The sequence below is a fragment of the Astatotilapia calliptera genome, chromosome 19, assembly GCF_964374335.1.
Source record: "Astatotilapia calliptera chromosome 19, fAstCal68.1, whole genome shotgun sequence".
Taxonomy (NCBI): Eukaryota; Metazoa; Chordata; class Actinopteri; order Cichliformes; family Cichlidae; genus Astatotilapia; species Astatotilapia calliptera.
The window spans coordinates 23,026,051-23,049,065 of record NC_137440.1 but is presented as its reverse complement, the minus strand read 5'-3'; the positions used below and the strand labels follow the sequence as shown (position 1 = coordinate 23,049,065).

The 23,015-nt window shown below is 41.6% G+C and overlaps 1 protein-coding gene and 1 non-coding gene across 2 annotated transcripts; both read right to left on the bottom strand.

Moving 5' to 3' along the window:
* Positions 1–570: 570 nt before the first annotated feature.
* On the bottom strand, positions 571–4,312 carry gng7 (guanine nucleotide binding protein (G protein), gamma 7). The gene is made up of 3 exons (XR_013903791.1): positions 4,173–4,312; positions 1,421–1,550; positions 571–590 (listed from the first exon to the last, which is right to left on the bottom strand). It is a non-coding gene; the product is annotated as a guanine nucleotide binding protein (G protein), gamma 7 (transcript).
* A 7,467-nt stretch (positions 4,313–11,779) lies between these two features.
* diras1b (DIRAS family, GTP-binding RAS-like 1b) lies at positions 11,780–22,536 on the bottom strand. Its single transcript, XM_026152094.2, has 3 exons — positions 22,330–22,536; positions 13,191–13,531; positions 11,780–12,915 (listed from the first exon to the last, which is right to left on the bottom strand). The coding sequence occupies exons 2-3, from the start codon at positions 13,497–13,499 to the stop codon at positions 12,628–12,630; spliced, it is 597 nt and encodes a 198-aa protein (XP_026007879.1). The 5' UTR covers positions 13,500–13,531; positions 22,330–22,536; the 3' UTR covers positions 11,780–12,627.
* Positions 22,537–23,015: the final 479 nt, after the last annotated feature.

Genomic DNA, 23,015 nt, shown 5'->3' with positions numbered 1-23,015 from the left:
ACGTTTATGTGTTAGTGTGTATATGTATGTGCAAGAGTGTGTGAGAATGTGTGTTTGTGTGTGTGTGCGTGAGAGGGGTAGGAGAAGCAGGAAGCAGCTATAGGATGATGCAAGGTTTCTTGTCCTTGAAAGGGTTTTCAGAGGTGGGAACACCAACCAGCAGAGGGTCGCTACGAGCGTGCTGCTCACAGTAACTCATCAGGTCTGCTGCTGCTTTAGACACCTGACCGGACAGAGGGGGGAGGGAGAGAAAAGGAGGAAGGGCATGGGGGAAGGCAAAAAAGGGGATAGATAAGAAGGTGCGAAATTTAAAATGAGGGCATTGGAGGTAGAAGAAAAAATAAAGTTGTAAGGGTAAATGAAGGAAGAAGCAGCAAAGGGGGAACAAGAATGAGTAGAGAGGGAGAGCAGTTAAATGTGTATGAATAATTACGCACTCACATTTGCTAACACAGCAGAAAACGGTTGTTTTACCTTAATGCGCTCAATCCCTGCCTCAATCCTCAGCTGTTCCACCAGTTTCCTGGCCTGGGCGATATTATTAGTGGTAGACATACTGATCCATGAGAATACACCAACACAGGAGAAAACTGAAGGAGTGAAAAAACAGAATGAGTTGTGTTTGGTTTACTTCACTAGATTTGTCAGAGACCAAGAAACATTAATTTCATGTATACTTAATAGAGATGTGAATTTAAGTACTAGATAATTCCCTGATTATTCCCTGAAACTGTCCTTTATAGCACTGCTATGAATCGCACAAAAGCAAACAAAAAAGAAAGCCTGCAGAGGATCAACAATAAACAAAGCACAACAAAGAGTGTAATATTTTTTGGTTTTTTGCCATTAGATCAGAAATGAAATGATGGCTTAAATTCCCTTTTTAGTGTTATGGGTCATAAATTTAAATCAGTTAAGAGGATTGTGTGGAACGTCAGCTGGAGCGCTATAGCACCACCATGAGGTGACTACATAGTAGTGCAGCAGAAATTTAGAGTGAAACATAGCAGCATTTTAATTCATAATATGACGATTGAAAGCAACAGTGTAACGACAATGTAACCAAAAATGAATTTGATGTTTAACAAAAAAGCAATTAAATAAAAGCCCTTATATTAAAGATGCTAATACGCATCAGCATCTGATATTAGTCTTCTGAATGTAATTCACACACTGCACAAACAACATGTTGAAATAGGAATACACCATTAGGTTGTTGTAATAAACCTCAGTGAGATCTTTGGGATTGAGAATGTTGTGATCCAGACATTCAAATAAATTCATTCCACATTCCACTGCCTCAGGGACTCCTGAGTCCACTGGGTAATTCACAAGAAAATTCGAGTTTAAGATACTTTGCAGATTAAGCAGCCTAGGAATGTGGAACGTGATACAGTGACCACAGCAAACAGAGTATTACCTGGCTGATGGTGTGCAGACAGGACTCCCTCTGAACACTAATATGAATGGATGGAGGCGGTCTGAGCAGTGCAGGAACGGCAGTCACAGTTACAGAGCTGGATGGCGGCTGAGCTTACATTGGCTTGTCTCTGTGTAAAAGAAGAATGGGCAAACAAGTGAGCTGCCTGCTGATAAAGCTACGTTATAAACAGGCAGTTCAGTAGTCATACACATTTCAAAATGTTTGCTTTTACAAATAGGTTTCAATTTTTCCACATCTCCACATACAGAGAGGTTTTACTGTTTTAGCAATGAGTTAGCAAAGCAATAAAAACTAAAGGTGAGATAACGACTGCAAATATGAAAACTGCAATAAAAAATATTACCATGACACAGCTGCTACTTCAAACACAAGAAAATGTCATACTCATCATATCCATTAACTATCATATCCATCATCGCAACCTCCTTTTCTTTCACAAAGCACCTGTGAGAGCACTTTTCTGAATGGGTGGTGGGACATTCTGTCATATGGAGGGTGGGGTGGTCCCAAACTCATTTTAAATCACTACAAACCTTCAGATTAACACAGCAGGAAACTTGCTTCTGTAGATGTGAACAACACATACCTCAAATACATCACAACGAGCATGTTACCACCGGGTCTCTCAGTCTGTGTCTCTGTCTGTCTCCCTCTCTAAGGAGGAGAGTCCTGCTTTAATTACTCCTGCTGTGGAGTCTTTCAGAGATTCATGTCTGTAATTAGAGCTGTGTGTGTGTGTGTTTGTGTGTAAGAGAGGGAGAGAGAGAGAGAGAGAGAGAGAGAGAGAGAGAGAGAGTGAATGAAGCTAGAGATTACCACTGTAACACCTGAACAAATTCTCATTCTGCCTTTGCCTGCACGTTGGCATTAACAGACTTATGCGGCTTTTTGCCGATTTTCCTCTATCCAAATTCTAATTTTTAATCCTAATCTTGAATCTTGAACCCAAATCCTAATTCAGGAACAACATATCTTCATTTCTTTCCTTTAGACACTCACAGGACTTGAGAGTTGCACTGATTTCAATTAGGAGTACACATATTCATAGAAACTGAAGATAGCAAAAAAAGGCATCATGTTTGGCAAATTGTGGCACATGAATCTTCCTAAATGAACTGCTTGTAAGAGACAGAAATACTGACCCTAGCCTTACTTGGCACTAGATTTCTTTTTTCCCCTTTAACCACAAGTGCCCAATACTGACCCCAGAACTAAAATATAATGTACACACATGGGCCTCTGTCCAACAATGGGGGGTGAGTCCCTTGGTTATGGCTGTGTAAACAGATAACCCTCAGATGTGTCTATAACAAGTGCAAATAAACAGAGACAAACACCTGTTCCCTCACAACACATTCTACGCTTCTCATTATCTGTCAGGATTTAATGAATGCTCCTAAATCACAGCGTGCAGCATCACTGGAAGCCAAGCGCAGAGTATATGCATATGAATATAATAAAAACTCAACTCTATAAGACTTATTGCAGGGATTGTTCACATGCTGATGCATGCCTTTGACACAAACATGCTAACATTAAAGGACAAGGCAGCACTTGCATCCTCTTTAGTTATAAGCTGCTGTTCCTTTGAAACATAAATGTGTGCTTTTTTCTGTTCTATCAAGTGGGTGAACCACGGTGGTTTCAACTGGCAGAGCCGCTGCATACAAAATAAAGTACCAGATATACTTAAATGACTCATTTATCACTTCATAGACACTACTAACCTAGTTCTTTAATTTCCTCAGCCTGTTGATTTTTCAAACTTTTTGCTATGGCGCATACCGTGCCGAGAGAAGAGAAGCCTTTAAAAACAGCAGACGAAATTCTCCCCCAACACAGCCACATCTCTCCCTTCTTGCCCCAAACTGAACGCCTTTCTACTTAGCAGAAGCAAAACATATACGCTAAGCTGATCATTTGATTCGGCCTGGTCAACATAAACACCACCAGAGCTGGACAGGCCTCAACCAGCGAGCACACAGAGGCTCTCAAGACGCGCAAAACTGCATCAATCCTTATTGATCCAAGCAGCTCCTGAGCGTTGATCGGGCCTACAGTACGAAGCCATGTCCTCTGCTATAGGGCCTGCTCGCTGCTCTACCGTGTGAAAGCACAATGCGGGCATTTTGATGGATAGAACAGCATGTCCTCTCTCCCGTGGCTATCCACGTACCACACACACTTAAACGCATAGACTCAACAGAGCCAACATACAGACGAATACGCACGGGAGCGCAAACACAGTGCACATATCAAAGCCAGATATATTTATCCCAGTGAATAACAGACTACACCGCTCCGGGTCTGCAAATAGGCCCTGATTGTTAGCCGTGGGAGCAGGGTGGTGACATGTTTTGAGGGAGGCAAGCTCCGGCAAATATAAACCCATCCAGCGACAACGAGCACAAGACCGGAGCGCATGCCGTTATATTCCGCTATTATGCAAATTGATACGGCCTACTTCGGCATATACGATCATGTTACTGTGGCTCGTGCGTCCTCAGAGTCCAGCCGAGCTGAAGGAAATCTTCCACTGACCCTGTCCCCGGTCCTCCCCACCCTCTCTGCCGGCAAAGGGCTGGGGAAATCCGGATTCGTGACACTGACGAGCCCCCTTTTCGCTGCAGCCGCCCTCAGTTGCGAGAATGCGGGGCTGCAGCAGCACACAGAGGCGCTACAAATATTATGCACGGGGAGAAAAATAGCCAAATATCTCCAAACTCACCTCCGAATGTGCTGTATTGGTGATTTAAAGGGCCAGATCCGCTGGTTTCTCACACTCTCTGCGCGTTCACTCCCCGTTTTCACCGAGCCAAACGCCTCCCCCTCCGTTACCAGTGCCTGTCCACTCCTCTACCCCCCTCCTGCTCTCTTCCTCCCTCTCTCCTTCTCCCTCCCTCGATCCGATGGGGTGACAGCAGATTTAGCAAGGGGCTCCCAAGGAAGCATTTTTAATGATCTATAGCTATATATACCCTGGGAAAGTATCCTCCAAACAACAGAATTTTAAATGGCAGACTAGATTTGCCAGATATACGTTCACAAATAAATAAATAATGCAAGTCATGTATAAAATGACGGCTGCTCCTAGTGACTCCTGTATTGTAAAGTGTAGAATGGGCACTTGCACGAACTGAAGCCCCATTGAAATGTTGTTAAAATGCATTTCTTTACGTCCTCTCAGTGTTATAATAATAATAATAATAATAATAATAATAATAATAATAATAATAATAATAATAATAATAATAATAATAATAATATTTACAATGATGACCAAATCTCAGTTTCTAGGAACTTTGGGCCAATCTAATCTGACCTTTTATTTGCTGTAAATTTTCTGCCGTTTGCAGATTGCAGATAAATAAAGAAATGCCATAAAATCCGAATTACTATTTTCACTTCATAAATAAAATGAATAATAATTTAATACTTTTTATACTTTAGTTTTGTTTGCAGAAATGGTAATGACCGTGTTTCTCTTTGTGGTAGAAAATACTTTAAGTCATGTCAAATGCGTTAAATAAAGACTGCAGTGCACGACCCACACCACTTCTATAATAAATACACGTTCGGACAACAGATAGTGTCCTCTTAAAGACCACTGGCTTGTTCATTTCCCACCAGTATTCCCCAAGGACACGAGATAACAGATAGTGGCATGCACATCTGGATTTGTGTACCTACATTACAGTAAAAACGACTGCGTGACTCCGGTGCGTTGTGTTACCACGTGATGGCGCCATTGACCCATCTGCTGTTCTGACTTTCTCAAGAGAGGTGTGGGCCTCTCCTTCTATTCCCGGCAGGCCCCACAAACACGCAAACTCAGTTTCCACCAAGCTGTAGTCCACTCCTCCACACAGAGCTAAAAAGCGCTGCATCTGCTCCGTGATTGTTGGCTGAACATGAGCCGGTTTCACTGCGTTAAGAGGGAAAAGGTCTGATGTGTGCAGGATCTCATTTTTACACAAAAATTCTCTGTTTTAGTCCATTTAAACCCTGGTGGTGCTGATGGAGATGGAAATTCTGATCTATATTCTGGTTTTGATGCGCATATACGTCTCAGTGGTTGTATAGCAACCATTTCCTTCCTGCTTATTATAAACACAGGAGAGCTATTTATATCTCACACAGAGTACCGCATTGGCCTCGTTTCCAGAGACCAGTGAAATTATGCTGATGCCTATACATTTCCCTTTCATTTCCTCACCTTTCTCATCTCCCCCTTTTCTCCCTTTGCTGGCTCTCTCTTCCCTCTTCATTTTTCTCTCTTCCATTTCAGACCCCGTGCTTCCCTCCCTCCCTCTCCATCCTGTGTGTGAGGAAGCAGCATAGGTTACACTGGATTCAAGCAATACTTTTCATTTTCTAAGAAATCCGCGGTGGAAGCCCATGAGTCACCACTTAAAGATGTTCACAGGCCGACAGGTGGCATCCACCCACCCACACCTTTTTTTGTCGTATGCCACGTGTACTCCTGCAGCCTAATCTTAGACCCAAACGGAAACACAGACTTTCCCAGGGTGTCTCATGTGTTTCATTTTTATGTGTGTATTCGGACACGATAATTGTCTAATTAAGACCCAGCAGAGGGGTTGCCACACTGGCCTTCATGGGGAATGACATGTTTTTTAATCCACCCCAGGAGCAGGATGGGAGACCCGCCTGTCGCCGCATCTCCGCCACCAGGGTCACACCACACTGATGCGACAACCACCGTCAACGTCACACTGTCTCCATAGCAACCGTGCCGGGCACAGCATCTCCGAGCAGATGTTGGAGGGTTAAGAGAGAATGAAAGAAAGAGTAGGGGGGAAGCCAGTATCTCTGTGTGATGAATTAATAAACTGTAAAGAGTCTGCATGTCATGGCAGCACGACATGGGTGAAAGAAGTCAACGATCCCGAGTTGGGAAAATAATTTAAATTATTATAGTAACATTTTAAAATTAAAAAATGAGAAAAAAGAACTATCAAAGAGAATCACTGAGAGTCGCTGAAAAGAAATAAACCCCTTCCAAAGTCATGCCAGCAGCAGAGCTTTTACATGAATGTTAGTCAACAAGCAGAGAAGATTGCTGCACTGTAACCTGTGATTTAATTAGCATCTACAATGTAACACAAACAGCAATATATTGTAGTAGGTTTTAACAGTAATGTACTGTAAATGGCAAAGGATTGTGGGAAAATATTGGCCCACTACTGTAAATGTAACTGAATAGTAAGTGTTTTAGTACTCTTAAATGAAAAATGAGGCATATGGAAGCCGTTTTTCTATTTGTATGTTAGATAAGATGGAAATATTGCACACAATGTTCTCCCTTTTAAATATCGTACATTTTACAGGGTAAATCTCCCTAAACTATATCCACATATGCTTCCTCAAGGAATATGCTGTATCGTATAATGCTTACACAGAGGGTTTCTACAGCATGCTTTTAATTCTTTCAGTTATTTCCTCTCTTATTTTGAAGGCTGCTTTATTTTTTCTCTGCCAAGTTTTTACTTCCTGTCTTTGCTCTTTCCCCTCCCTTTTGTATGTCCACCTGTTCCTTGTTACCCTGTTGCCCCTTATGTGTATTTATCCTGCGTGATTTCCCTAAGGCTTTGGACTGAAGTGGCTGACCATAATATCACTGATTTTCTAAGATCCACATCACTGCATGGATACAAACGGCAAGCAAAAGGTGAGAATGTTTAAAAAAATGACACGAAACACTCCTCAGTTCATATTTTTATTAAGAAAATCATTTTGCAGATTTGATTATTATTATCACCTCTCTCGCTCTCTCTCTCACACTCTCTCTATGTATATATATATATTTATATATATATATATTTATATATGTTAGTTTCAGTTATTCAGAGGATGCATCAGCACAGTATATTTTAATAGGAAGACTATTGCTAGAATAAATATCTATACATTATAATTAGTCAAATGAAAAAATCCCAACGAAAAAAAGAAGAACCAAAGAAAAATCATTTACAAAAACAATGAGAGCTTAAAAGAAATAACCCATTTACAAAACCAAAGCCATAAATGTTGCAGAGGAATTTATTTAAAAAATACAAAGATGATTCACAGTTTGTGTCCTTGTTCTCATGCTGGCTGGAACACCAATAGGGACCATGCAGGAATGAAGGGCCAGAGCGTCTCGATAGTACCAAACTACGTTACCCACAAAGTCTAGGCTAAATTCCCCGCCGTATACTGCTCATTAGGATCTGAGGCGATCAGATGAAATGTAAAGGGGTGAGCCTGAGTGATTGGCAGGAAGAGTGGGAGTTCTTTTGTATTTTGATCCTCCGGTACCGATTTCCTTTAGCTCCTGTGGCATGAAGCCCTGCTGGACAGGAGCACAACCTGCCCCTCGCTGGTAACAAAAAGCCTGGTGTGTCAGAAAACCACAGCTTTTCTTGAGTATAAAGGTTTAACTTAGTGCTCGTTCTCTAAGCTTCACATGGTCTGAGGTTTCCCTTGCAGCCACAGAAGAACAAATCCGAACCCCACTCCCTTTATTGTATGAGACTCCTCAGCAAGATGAACAGAAAGTACCCTGTGACCTCACTGGTGGCAAACAACTCAAGTAAACTTTACCTGGTCCTACACAACAATCTGTGCCACCAATGTAGTTATCTATGGAGGCCCAAACTATAGCTGTTACTAGGCAATAAGTATATTTGATGTCATAAAATAAGTGATCATACCAACAATATTAAGACTAAATGTGTAATTTAACCATGAAAATATCATCGTACAAGCAACATTTTAATGAAAATACCTGCAGCATTTTTTAATTAAAGAAGAGTGTGGAATTGCAAAAATTATTCTAAATTTAAAATATCCACCAAGTTCCACAATTTCATGGTTCAATTACATCTTTCTGCATCCATTCGTATGATTATTCATTTTATAACTTATCATTTAGTCACCTTTAACATAGCTGGTCTCCATAGAGTTCCTCCTTTAAAGCCAGTGCTTCTCTTGCTACAGCATACAAAAAAAAAAAAAAAAAAGCCCAACGTAAAGCTTTCACATGAAGAAAACTTTAACTGTCCTACTTCTGATTGGAGGTTTTGACTATACAAAGAATGCGCAGGAGACTGCGCGCTCCCACCACGGCATCCTTTATCTGCACGCTCTCCCTTCGCTTCTCTGAAACCTTTGAACAATATTTACAGCTATCTACAATCAGATGCGAGGAGGGTTGGTTTTCAGTAAGTGCAAACATCAAGCAAAAACACACAGAATGAATATGAAAACGGCTCACAATTTATGCGGATTTATGCAGAAGTAACGCTAACAGAGGTACAACAGCGGAAAACAGCCAGAGAGCAAATGATGTTTCACTGACAAGGCCTGTGTGAATGTAATATGTGTGTATGTGTGTGTGTGCAACCGAGGGCATGCAGTCATTCTATTTCAGCTCCATGCCTGATTTATATACTAGTGTGTGTGCGTATAGGGGGTGTGTGTTGTGCAGGATGACTCATGCAGAATGTGTAGGCACTCTCCACGGGAAAGCTGCAAACATCTGACAGACACTTCATGAGATTGTACAACAGCAGCAACAACACAAGCACGCGCACATACACACCCGTGCAGGCCGGAGTGAATTAACGTGAAAACAATATATATAAATAAGGTGGATGAATGTGCATATACATGAATGCACTCCCGGTTAAACACACAGAACAGGGAATATGGTTCATGGATAAATGAGATGAGACACGCCATGGAGGGACAGGGGCAGAAGTGTCTGTCCTGATTCTTGCGAGCACTTAACTCACACAATCCACAAACTCAATAGCTCACACACTCCACAAGCACAACGTCTTCTTTCAACGGCTCCCACATGAAAGCTCGAACGATTCTTATACAGGCCACGGCTAGTGCAGTTGAACTTCATATATTTGCTCTATGTCTATTAATAGCACAGGCCCCTGTTGTCCATAGTGCTCTCTCACGCTGCCTCATTGTTGTTTTTCCTTCCCTGTTGTATCATATTCCATGCAGGAACATGAACAATGACAGTCTCCTTTTAACGTCAGCAGAACAGCAGCTTGCACAAACATGCGCACACAATCTGGCAACCAGACGTGTCAAGCTGATATCTATGCAGCGTGTGCACCACTGCCGGTGGCTTTGCGTCAGACCAGAAAAGAACTCGGTCTGAAAATCATTGCAGGCGATTTTTAAGGTTTTCTTTTTCAAATTTTAGCTCGTCAAATGGCCACAACCCGTAGATTGCACTCTATCTATATAGAGCAGGTTAAAAATAAATGAATTAATAAAAAAAAGAAAGAAAAGAAAGTGATTAAAATACAACTTATATATCTGTTTTACACATCTTGTTTTTGGAATTTAAACAGATTTTCAAAAAAGAAAATAAGAGAGTACAAGTGAGCATCCCTGGCATCTAACAAGTAAAGGGTATGTTTACAATATAAATGTTTGGGTTTAACAGGACCTCACATTAGTGCAAAGTACAACACAGTAATAACAACAGATTCATTCAGCTTTCAAAATAAACAGAAAAACAAAATTACAGCCTGGAGTGGAACTTTTAGTTACATATTCACATTTTGCTAGTGCTATCTGATTGATAGATCTGAAGAGTGGATGCGTCAAATACAATAGATCATGAGTATCGTTATTAAGCCGTATATTACAGTACATAGCAACACCAAACCTTCTACTGTAACAACATTTCCCAGAAAGACAGTGGGTACAGTATTTCTTTACATGGGTAACATCTTACTTGAAGCTCTTGTGAACATTTCGCTGAATTTCCATCTGCTTATCTACACATCTGAAATCATTTTATAGTGGTTTGTGGGCATGAATGATAAAGGTAGGACATTTTACACGGTGCTTATGAATGAGGCGTCGCTGATTAATAAGCAAGTCTTCAAGTAAAATGTTACCCTAAAGTGCCCAGTTGTTGATCCTGCTGCACACATAAAGACAGAGAAGGAGACAGACGAGACTAGTTACTGTGCTTATTCTCTTTTTTCTTCCTTTTTTCTTGAGAAATGAACACACAGTTAAAAGGGGTTATCATCTGTGTCTTTGGGTTTAACAGTACAGGAGCAGATTATCCGCCACGCTAATTGTTGTCAAAACCGCCTGAGAGATGGAGAAAAGCAGACAAATAATCTGACCCCTCATCGTCGTCCCACAACCTGTGATCCTGTGGGGGTGGTGTGGGGGTTGATGTTACATAACGTTTACGCTCTTTGTGTCCACAGCTAACCGGTCACATCACGATACCCTGTTGTTCAGCAGAACCACAACCTCATTGTGCCAAGAACCAGACAAAATAAAGCGCCATACATCAAGACAGAGAGCTACCTGTGACCATGCTACCTATGCAATCCATGTTCAGGACTGTTGAATGAAAGCTAAGGATGGAAACTGCACACAAATACAATAAAAGAACAAACAAAAAAATAGAATTAGATATGTTGGAAAAAAGTATTGTGCTTTTGGCTGCTCTGTATACACTGTGTACAATTTTAGAGGTCCTACATGAAAAAAAGGGGTATATATATTAAATATATATATATATGCACTTTGGACATACAGCACAACAGAGATAATTATTAATACACATGTAGGTGGAAACATGGCAAATAAAATTGTGTATGGTGATATAAAGTGCAATGTGAGGGCATTTAGGCTGAGTGAGCCCTGTTCTTCTTCATGTACTCAGTCAACGATGTTACTCAGATTGACTATCAGAGAGCTAAATGTGTGTGTGTTTCTTTTCTTTTTGCATGGATGCATCATGTGTGTGTTGTGTCTGCACATCTCTGTGACCCATTCTGTTTCCTGATGCCTGGAGTTACAGGTGATGAGTGTACGGAGATGCATCAGGGTGCACTGGACAATCTGCATGGAGCTTTAAAGATCCACCCTCCGCCTTTTCTCCCCTGTGTGCTTTTTGTTAAAGGAGATGTGTTTAAATGTAACTTTATAAGAGCATCATAAAGAAAACTAGAAAAAAAAGGCAAAAAGAGAAACTCTCACATGAAAAGTGCCAAAGCAAACTGACATTCTCAGAACCAAAAGTTCTCTTTCATCTTACCAGCTTGGCAATGATTATCTAAGTGTATTAACCTCGTAGGCAAGGCAGACTCGTATTTCTGTTTCATGTTTCAATGAGAGTCCAGCTTCCTTTCAGCCAGAGTTATTCTACACTTGATGAGAGTCTTAAAAGGATTGTTGCGTCGTATCAATGGCATGCGTGAAGCCCCTGCCGCTGGATGTTTCTCCACATCAGATGAGGACATTTCGAGGGTTCATAGATGACCTTTTACCATAAGCATTTGGGGGATAAACGCAAAGAAGTGTTTTTATATGACGATGGCAATTGAAAATTGAGCTTCAGAGCATCAAACTTGAGTCAACATCATATACTAGTTGGGGCTGAGGATGTGCAGACTGGATGGAATATATCTAAATATCCCATATTTATATACATCAAAGTCCTTGGGGTGTGGCTGGGTGATCTGTTTTTTTGCTGTGATGCTTCATGCTAGCAGTGTCAAACTTTTGAGTCCTCTTTGTACTAGCATGATAGACACCTCAGTCACTTACAACAGGGTCTCTACCAGATGAGTGAGCTTTGGAACTCGCTTACTTGTACATTACATTTCTCTACAGTCGATATAATAGAGGGTATGAAAAAGATGAGAAGGGTGAAGTGTGAGCTGAGCAGGGAGGTGCAGAAGTGAGAGAAGATATCTAAGATTTTGCACTGATCAGAAACCTCTTGCGTTTTTATGGACTTCTGGTCTTCGTGGTCAGTACTCTCACCCAAGTTCTCGAAGAGTGCTCCATCCAGGTTTTTGTGACACTTGGAGGATACAAAGTCCACACCCCTGCCATTTCTGTATTCATCTGTGTCACGCACTACTTGTCATCTCAATCCCACTCACCTGTTTCCCCGTTAAGGATGTGCATGGATTTATGCTCCGAACTGAAACGTTTCCTGTATGTAAGTTGTGTTTGTGAGGAGCGTGTCGATGATGAGAACCCCGCTGCCGTCAAAAACCTTGTTGCTCTGTATGATGCGTTTGGTGTCTGGCGTCCTCCTTCTTTACTTCTCCGTATTTCATCTCCCTCTCTCACCTCCACCTCCACCTCCCTTTCCTTTCCTCTCTTGGATTTTACATCACGCTGCATTTGCCCTTCAGTCTCTCGGCACGGGATTGCTTCCCAGAGCGCTTGCCGTCGATGTTGAGGCTCATGTTCCTCTTCTTGTCCAGGTTTAGCAGCTCTTGAAAGAGCTCGGTTACGTTGTGGTTGGTCTTAGCTGATGTCTCCATGAAGGCGCACTTCCACTGGTTGGCCTGGGCCTCTCCGTCCTTGGTTTCCACCTCTCGCTGGGTCTCATCACTTTTATTTCCCACAAGCATGATTGGGATAGCCTCAACATTGCCCTTTATAGCCAGGACCTGCAAAGGCAAGCAAATGGATTTGATTTGTTATTTTCTGGGAATTTTGCTTGTAGTTTTAGCACCCAAAGAGAATACATCATTACAAATGAAAGCATTTGTGGTTTAGACATCACCAGTGACAAAGTTGAGGAACTAATGCAATACAGATTACCCCAGACAGCATCATTACTTTTGCTCTTTATATTTAGTACAATGCAGAAAAACGTTTCAGTATAAAAGCCCAGCGCGATTAAACAAGCTCAGCCATCCAAAGACACACAAACACTCCTCACCTGTTGGTAAATGGGTTTGAGCTCCTCCAGGGACTGTCTGCTTGTGATCGAGTAGACCAGGATGAAGGCGTGGCCTTTAGAGATGGAAAGGCGCTGCATGGCAGGGAACTGGTGACTGCCTGTTGTGTCTGTGATCTGGAGGGTGCACACGCTCTTGTCACAGCTGATCACCTGGCGATAGGTGTCCTCCACCGTGGGGATGTAGGTGTCCCTGAATGTGCCTTTCACAAAGCGCAGAACCAGGGAGCTCTTCCCCACTCCCCCAGCACCGAACACCACCACACGATAGTCGTTGCTCTGTTCTGGCATTCTGTCACCTCGGGTTTAAGATAGTCTTACACCTATGAGATTAGGAAAGGGAACATGAGAAGATAAGATTCTAAGAGAAAATCTGGAGCTTTTGTTTAATGAAGCAGAACAAGAGGAGTATATGCTGGCAGAACTTAACCTCAGGCCAGTGGGTTTTAAAACACTCCATCTTTCGTGGTCTGACTATGAGCCAGAATACAAATTAGAAAAGATGAGTTTGGTAATGATCCAAGTGTTTCACCTCATGCAGACATTTCCCTAATCAATACCCTTCGCATAGTCACGGTTCTTCAGTTTCAGCCCCAAAAACAATCCCGCATTTTCTAATTAATCATCAAGCCAACATAGAAGCCTCAAAGAACAAAACACTGCGCATGGCTAACACCGATCACTGTGCCTACCACTAATATGGATCCAAACAGAGTGAGTCAGAGCAACTAAAGCCATCGTAGGGTCTACCTACCTTACAAATTAAGCAGCTCGAGGCAACTGTTGTTGTGATTTGGTGCTGTACAAATACAAGTGAATTGAATTAAAAGTAAAAAGATGAAAACCAGTTGTGTGTGAAGGGTAAACACAGAAATCTATTTGAGAAAATAGATGGACTATTGGATTTGAATTCACCAGTTGGCTAAACACATCACAAAGGCATACTGATTCACGCCAAACTGGCTTCAGCGTTACACCTGTCAGTGTTACATTTGCAGCTTTGCTGCTGCAAGTGGCCAGTGCTTGTTAGGTTGTTTTATTGGTATTAAAAATTTGAAAAGAGTCCAGGTTTAGTGTTTTCTTTACAAAACAACACAAAGCTCAGGGCTTTAAAGAAAGTGTTGCATTGCATAATTCACAGCAGATTTCATCCTCGGTCATCAAACTAAAAATGCTAAATCCACACTGTGTGATATCAGATTATATATATCAGGTAATAAAGATAACATGCAAATGAACACAACTAACTGAAAAAGCCCAGTTTGTAGACAGCAGCAGCACAGCGCTGTGAAAGACTCTACAATTAATCACTCCTAACATTACCTGCTGCAGCTCATGCATATGCATCTAAACAATGTCCTCGCACAGAATCTACTGCTATCTTTGTGAGAGCTTGCGCTGTCTGCACATGATTGCACATCGTATCTGTTGCATTATTTATCCGCTTTGGTGCTAAACGTGCTTTAATGTTCCGTAATAAGATATTCTATCAGCTGTGATCATGCTGCTCTCTAAGCTGCAGTCATAATGAAAACAGTAAATCGACATCAATACCATATGGAATAAGTGGATTTCTGTCATGCTTGCACTGCAGGAACCCACTATTGATGGCAGGGTGCCTGTAATTGCTTTGCTGGGTTCTAGATAATATCAGTCCACGAGTTTGAAATAAATGAGGATTTGGGGAGTGCCTCTTGAATTTTATAGACCGTCTCTCAGCTGTAAGCATGTGTGATGTATAAGACTGCTTCATAGCTTGCTGAGAACACCACCACAGTTTAATTTTCAGGTGAGCCTGTGGCTACTGTTTTACTCGGGTCTGGAAGAAGCAGAAAATCTTCCCTAATGGCTCTCTTGATACTTCAGAAGGGTGATAAACTTGAAACTGCATTTTTTAGATAGAGGGATGCATGACTGAAGTTTAACCTCTTGGGACTTCAAGTCTGTCGTATTTCTCTTTCAGACCGTGGCTGCGGTAATGAAAACATGTGCAGTGAGGGTCATGTTAACCTTTACAACTCTTAAGTGCAACATAACTACAAGGCGCTGCTGTAAAATTGCCAGAAACAATAGTCATCTACAGTGCCTTACTCTTAGCTTTAATGAGGCAGTCAGTGATGAAAAAAAGGTAACACTTTAAAAATTGCCATGTAGCTGTCAAAGCTGCACAGTGATTTTTGCTTAACCTGCTTAATTACAGACACACACCTAAGCAGGAATGATGCCTCAACATAGTTTAAAAAGCCAATTTCTAAGTGAATTTATTTTGGCCTTCTTGGATGTAATTTGGCATCTAGAGAGGATTAATTGTTTATTACAGTTAATTCTTGAGACAATGCTGCCGTCTTTAAAGCTGCTACAGTTTATATTTCTCCTACTGGTGGTTAAAATGGCTGTTTATACAACACACAACTCTGCAGTCCATCTCAGATCTGCAAAGCATTTTAGCATCTTCATCTATCTTTTAACTCATTATGTAAAACTGGCATGAGTGTTGCAGTACAGTCTGGCTTCCTGCTCTAATCTGTGCAGTATGTGGTGGCAGCAGGCACCAAATGGCAGACTGACAATGTTCGCACCTATCTGGTGAACACAGTGGAGCATTTAGCTCCTGGGGGAATCTGATATTTCCCTCTGGAGCTGGTAGAGACCAAAACAAAAACAGTGTAAATATTTGACTTGCATTTGACTTTGCTTTGTTTTCATTTTGTTTTGCTGCCTCCAAGAGGCCCGAAACAGAAAACACCCCAGAAACAAGCCAACGGTTTAACTCAAACACGTTACATAGAGCTAATCTCACAGTGCGTCGGAAATGCCATTTAAATACAGAACCAAGGAGTCATCTGCAAACTGTGGAATGATAATCAAAGTATACAGTTTGGTTAGTGCAGCAGTGTTTCTAGAGCTCAGCAATGTGAAGAGTATAGTATTATTATTACAGGGAGAAAATATGGTGACTGCTGCAAAAATAGGACCCAAGTTACTAGTTTCTGGTAATAAACCAGATCTAGTTTTAATGAAATACTGCAGCAAACACCATCACAAAAATCCACAAAGATCCACACTCAGCCACCTATCTAGACAAAGCCACACAGACTGGTATGATGTCTTTGATTTGAAGCTGATATATCAGTGCATCTGATACATGCATGCTCTGATAAACTCTTAAATATTCTCTTTACTTATCCGCAACTTTAGCCTTTCTTTGAGCTGCTACCTAAACTTCCTCTTGCTGATCTGTCACTCCCCAGGTCTCCATGGTGTTTGATCAATAAACTAAAGCCGCTCCGGTTTTAATCGATGGGGCCCAGTCTCTGTGGGCCCCGTCAGTCTGTTGTCCTGCCGCGGTTGGTGTCTGTTTGGTTTCTTTGGATGTGGATTTTAGCTCTGTGACAAAGATCCTGCTCATCAAAACCTCCCCCACTTTTCACCTGAGCTATAATTATCTCTCTCCCTCCCTCTGTCAGCAACTATAACTACACACACAGGTGCAACCTCACAGTGGCACACATACTGTACTTCCGCTCCTTCACCATTTGTCCTTGATACCAGGCTTTTGAGATTTATGACACTCTTCCCAAACGCAAGTAGTCTCTCTCCTTTCCCCCATCCTCTTCTCTGGTTTTATTTGAAATGAGAGGACTGCAGTTCTTTAATGAATTAATGGTATACTATAAATGCATCTGCATCAGTGCAGCCAAACTCCATTAGCAGATAGCATTTGGCACAGACCAAGGAGGCCTCTGCTCTTCTCCGCCAGAAAATAGCTGCAACGCAGCCTTCTCCACTCGTTTATTTCACAGAGCGAGCAAGGAAATGTCACCTTTAACAAAAATATGCACATAATTTCCCTCAAGAGAGCCACTTATGCAGCGGCACAAAGGAAGCGCATTAACCAACATCAAACACAATGCCATTCAACAGATCAAGAGCGTGATTAAATAGACACCCACAAAGCGGTCCCATGGTATCTTGTAGAGAAAGGATTTTAATCAGGCTGTGCATAGTGGAATGCTGAGAATACACCGCTATTTGGCAATGAGTGTTTTACAGGATCAACAGATTATCAGCCTGAAATATTTTGTCTTTTTCTGGCCACAGTGAAACCTACACAAAGTTTCTTAAGCTCTCAGCCTGTCAGTTGCTGTATGAATGCGTGTGTGCGTCATGTGTGTCTGCCTCTGTGCAGTGAAGCAGAAGATTCCCTGTTCTCGGTGCACACATCAGCTCAGGTCTTTTCAAAAGTGTGTATGTATGTGTGCGTTTTGCCACGGGATGTAATCTGTGCTCTTGGCGAGGCAATTTTTAGACACGGGTGTTTTCATTAGGTTTGAGCAGACAGTAGAGGTTCGATTTATAAATTTTGATTCAGTCTCACACATTCAGGCATGCCGTCGCCGCTTCTGCTTCGCCACACTCACACCTGCTAAAACACACACATGGAAAGCCTGCAGAATGTGTTTATCTTAGAGTCTCTGTTGGATTTCATTTACAGCTCTTGAATGTGAAAACTCATCTCCATAAGTTTCCTAAAAAGAGACTGACGAAGCTGCATATTTTTGTCACCTTTACTGTCCGTGTGTGCGTCTGTTGGAGTATGATGACGCACAGACAGGGCATCCATAGAAGTTAAAATATTATGTGTGGTGCTTTGCACAGAATTAAGAATATGCAGTTTTCTCTATTTACTTTCTGGATTATTATCCCCTGATACAGCTACTGTCCTTCCAGTGAATCCAAACACTGATTCTTCTGATTCTGTTGGATGAAAAAAGGCCACTTTAGTTAGATGACGGTGCATTTTTGAAGTTAGGAGACTAGGTTGGAGAATTCTGATATTAGCTGTTGAGAGTTAGATGAAAATAACAATACCTTTCTCAGGGTAAGCTACAGCCAGAAGCCAGTTTGCTCAGCACAAAGACTGAAAATGAGAGAAGACAGTTAGCCTGACTCCATCTAAGTTTGGAGAGTTATTCGGCCAAGCCAAGAAAAAAAGGCTTACGTAGTTTTTGTGCAATTTACGCAAACATAGTAAATTTTGTGACCTCCGGCAAAAGCCAGGCTTGCAGTTTTCTCTGCTTGTAGGCTTTGTTTTAAATGAACTGCCTCCTGGCTCCAGTTTTATATTCAATGGACACTTCTAAGTTTGGCATTAATGTTCCTATCTAGTTCTTGTCAGGAAAGCAAGTAAGTAGTTCCCCGTATGAAAGTATGTGGTTGTAAAAAACTTTTACTGTCCAAGTGAAAATTTGTTTTAACCCCGTAATGCCTGAACCATGAAATAATTGCCAAAAATTTCTGTTTGACCCCCCCCCCCCCCCAAAACAAAACCAAGTTATTGAACAGTTATTGAACTGTCTGACATATATGTGGATTTTAATTTGTGTTGATGTCCTTACATTTGGCACTTTGTGTAATTTATTGCTTATAAAATTATTGTGCAATTTATGCATATTTTTCAGGGGGGAAAAAAACTCACAAAAACTCATGTATCACAAATGATACAGATGGTAATTGATAAAGTTCAGTTTAGACTCAATGTAAATGATTTATGTATGACTACAGGTATCACCCCTGTCAGTCTATACTGTGACTGGGCAGACGGCACCATTCGTGCATGGAGCGTGTGTGCTACACTGTCCAAGAGATTGAACGCCCTGTGGTCTTGGCTTAGTAGCTAATCATTGAGCTTAACCTCCTCTGTGCTTGTGGCCAGCTCTGCATTGACCCAATTCCCAGGACTTAAGTTACCAGCAGTCTCTGTATAAGACTACACGTACCCTGAGGCCCTCTGATATCCCCGGAGCATCTCTTTGATTCAGTGTGAACTGACACTAACATAGAGCCACGGGAACATCAGCTCAGCCACAAAACTGTAAAGGTCTGCCTGTGTGTAGTTCAAAAAGGACTCATCAGAGCACCCAAATTTCTCACCTTGGCATAAGTTCATCAAGGTGGGGTGCACTGTACAGACCTGTTCTGAGTGAGTAGGAAAGGAAATAAAAATGCTCAGATGCTTTATTACCGACCAACATGACTACTTTAACTATCCAAAGTCAGAATATCATTAGAAGAAATCATTAAAATAACCCTAGATTTCACAGAAACATTTAAAATACAAATAATGAAAAACATTTTTTCAGAAGTTTTAAGAAAACACATATACACTTACAATGTCTGGATTATTGCACATAGCAGTTTTATGGCGATAGCCTCACACATAAGCCAAAGAGCTTTGCATTTTGAGAGATGATAAGCATTCATTTAAGCTGCCATACTACTATGACTGATTTGGTAATGGTTGTGATTAACATAAACACCCCTCTACCTGCACTTTCTCCTTAATATATCTAAATGTGCACTTTTAAAAAGAATTTAAGAGGAAAATGTTTCCCTCTCAGGGTGATTCATTCCTGAGCTGTAACCAGCATTTGTAATCTTAATCATGCTGTTGCTATGCAGCACTTTTACACACATTTCTGTGTAATTAGTCTTTAACTGTTTACTTGCGCTGAGTATTAGTGTGACCGGGGGAACCCATGGATTGCTCCGTCTGGCCTCTTTGTAAAACCCTGTTAATACATCAGCCTGGCAATCTGGGAGACACACAGGCACCTGGCTAATCGCACAGCAATTCAGCCGAGGAAAAAATAAAGAAACTGAGATTCTGACTCTGTGACAAAACACTTAAGCTCGTTTTCAAAGCTGCCATAATGTGCACAGGTTTATTTTTTTCAAGAAAGACTATTTTTAGACACAGTAAAGGCCCTGACCTGACTGAAGCACTAACTGCAGACTGGTGGAGTGTGCTGCAGAATCCTGCCTGCAGTGACAGATGGTGACAGGGTTGGTAGTTTTGGATTGGCTCCATGGTTTCTACTGGCAAGATCAACCGAACATAGTTTTTTCCCCCTTTTCTTTCTCTTTTTTATAAGTAGCTGATCCAGGTTTGATAACAACGCAGATGGTTAAAGGAGGAAACAACACAGGCTTTCCAGTCCAGACTGCTTGTGATGCTGACATGACGCAGTTGAGATTATAAGAAACTGACCTTTAACTTTTCCTCATCTAAAACCTCAAATTGTAGAAAAATATATGTCTTTTTAGGAGCGTTGAAGATGGATGGCATTGAAAGGCTGATATGTGAGAAAAAAGTGTAATCAAAATATTGGTTATACTACAGGTTGCAGTGTGCTTAAATGACCATGGCAGCTATTCTGGGCCATGATTAGTTATTCACAAGACTCAGGCAGTTCTGCTTAATGATATTAATAAGTAAGACAATATAAATCTTTTAGCTGAGCTTATGCTTTCAGAAGAGCTAAAATGCTTTAGCATTGATCTTTTCCAATATTAAAGAAGACACTATGCCTTATATAGTTCAGAGGTACTCAGCGGGGATGGTGCATTTGACCAGACTTGTGCTGTCAAAGCAACAGACAGACTATAAATGAGCAGGTGAAGATAAAGCCTCTGCTGCCACGTTTTCTTTCATAATATGGCGCTTGCTGATTTCTCAATGAAGCTTCAAATGTTATATTTTATAGATTTTTTCTAGTTTCATGTAATGACCATTTCATAAAATGGTAAATTTAAGACACCACAGAAGGGTTCAAATGTGATGAAAAAGATGCCTAAAATGATTCATAATTGATCTTTTAATTAGCTGTAAACTGTTCACTGAGCATACATATGCTTTCTGAAAAACTAGTTCAAATTCTCACTGTTTCATTCACTGACAAATGGCAGTCATCCAGCACACAGCAACCACACACAGGCTCCAGTCCATGGATGAAACATTACACAATAGTAGTAGAGAGGGTTTTTTTTTTCTGAATAAACTTTCTTTACTCAGATTTTATCAGCTAACAACCTTCCTGTCATCCAGTTGTTTCTGGATCTTTTAGGTTTTTATGGATTTTTTTTCACATTAGACTTGTGTTTTTACTGGTCCTTTATCATCATCATCATCACCACTGAGTATCCACTCCCATACTCATCTCAAACATCATCACCTTCATAAACTCGCTTTGGTTTTGCTTGTTACCACTGAATCACTTCTTTGTCCTGTTTCAGCAGAGAGACATGTTCTTATGCAACTGAACCGTGGCCATTCAAGAGAGACAGACAGGCAGGCAGACAGGCAGGACACTCCCCCTACATGTCCACTTTTCCTCCAATGCTTTAATGCAGTCTGCATCTCTAACTACTCTCAACCACACACTTTAAAGCTTACTCACAGGATTTACTGCCATACATCTCTGCTCTCCTCTCCATCTCTTTCTCCCTCTCTCTCACACACACACATACAATCATGACTGGCAGTGTTAAACTCATACAGGAAGTTCACATATATGCGTGCGAGCACGCACACACGCGCCGGCGCACGGGGGACCTAAATGATTCACAGCTCCTTTACATTTCACGGTGGATCTCCTTTCCAGTCTTGAAACCCACAACTAAGATCACAGATCCAGGGGGGAGCACAAATGCAGATGGAGGATTAACTGTAGCATTTGCCACAAAAATCGAGCTTTATTCGTCACGCTGGCGTCATTAGTGTATGTGCATTAATGTTGACGTGCATTCTCCGCCTCGATTGTAGTCAGGAAGCGGTGGCGGGAGAGGGCTTGCCGTGGTTCCGCAGATTTGTGCGCAACGCCATTACAGACCACCCTACTCTGCGTGGTTCATTCATAAATACCGGAGGATCGCCATCTCGCAGTGCTGCCATCATTTCGCAGTCGCAGCGAGCCCCCTCCTCCCAACCCTCTCCCTCTCACCTACCTTACTCCTCAAAGCAATATGACAACCCCAATACCTTCATATATTTGCCCTCCCTCTCCATCTCCCTCTCCTGCTTACTGCCAATATGGCTGTACGAGGATACAGGCAGTAGTTTGCAACTGACACGACCGAGGTTAGCGAGCAGAAATGTAACTTGTGATACAACAGCGGCGAGATGGATGCAGAAAGTGAGATTTGCTGTCCCGGGTTGGCCGTGAGCAGCAGGAATCGTGTGCGCATAACAGCCAGCCAGCCAGAAGGACCGCGGTTACGCCACTGAATACCAACATCTGATCTCTATGTAAGATGTGGAGGCTGAGGAGCATCTCGATACCTGATCGTGAAGAACGGCTCCGCTTCTGGCTCGTCCTTGGTTCGGAAGGATGAAAGACAAACGCCGAAAGCGTCTTAGAGCATTTTACTCGTTTCATGTAGAGCTCATGTCGTCCGATTCCCAACACCACCACAGCAGACTCTCTCTCTCCCTCTCTCTATTTCTTTCTCTGTCAGTCTCTCCCTCTCTCTTTCTCGCACATAGGACGTGGGAGGTGCTATGCTCTCTCCCTTTTCTATCCACACTTGATTTTCTTTCGGTTCATACACTTCCTAGTGGTTGGATGCCAGCAAAATAAGTTATTTTAAAACGTCTTCCTCTTAAAAATATTCTGTGAAGGCTGGATGTGTGGGAATCTGATTAAATGTAATCAACCACCTGCCCCCCAAAATGGAAAGAAATTGCACTGAAATATATGAATAAAGAATATATCACTGCATAGAGATACATATGGATCAATGCATATAATATATTTTTAATAGCTGGAGTGGTCACCAATAGACTCATTGGTGACCACTAAGCAACAAATCATATTTAAGTTAATGGGTGAAATGCAATTTATGGTCAAAAATATAAACCAACAAGGGCCCCATTTCTTTCAAAACGTCTCAGCCAGAGACAAATATATTGTAGCCTTCAGACATCCCCAGGGCCATGGCAGACTTGTGGCATTTCCCGTTGACTTG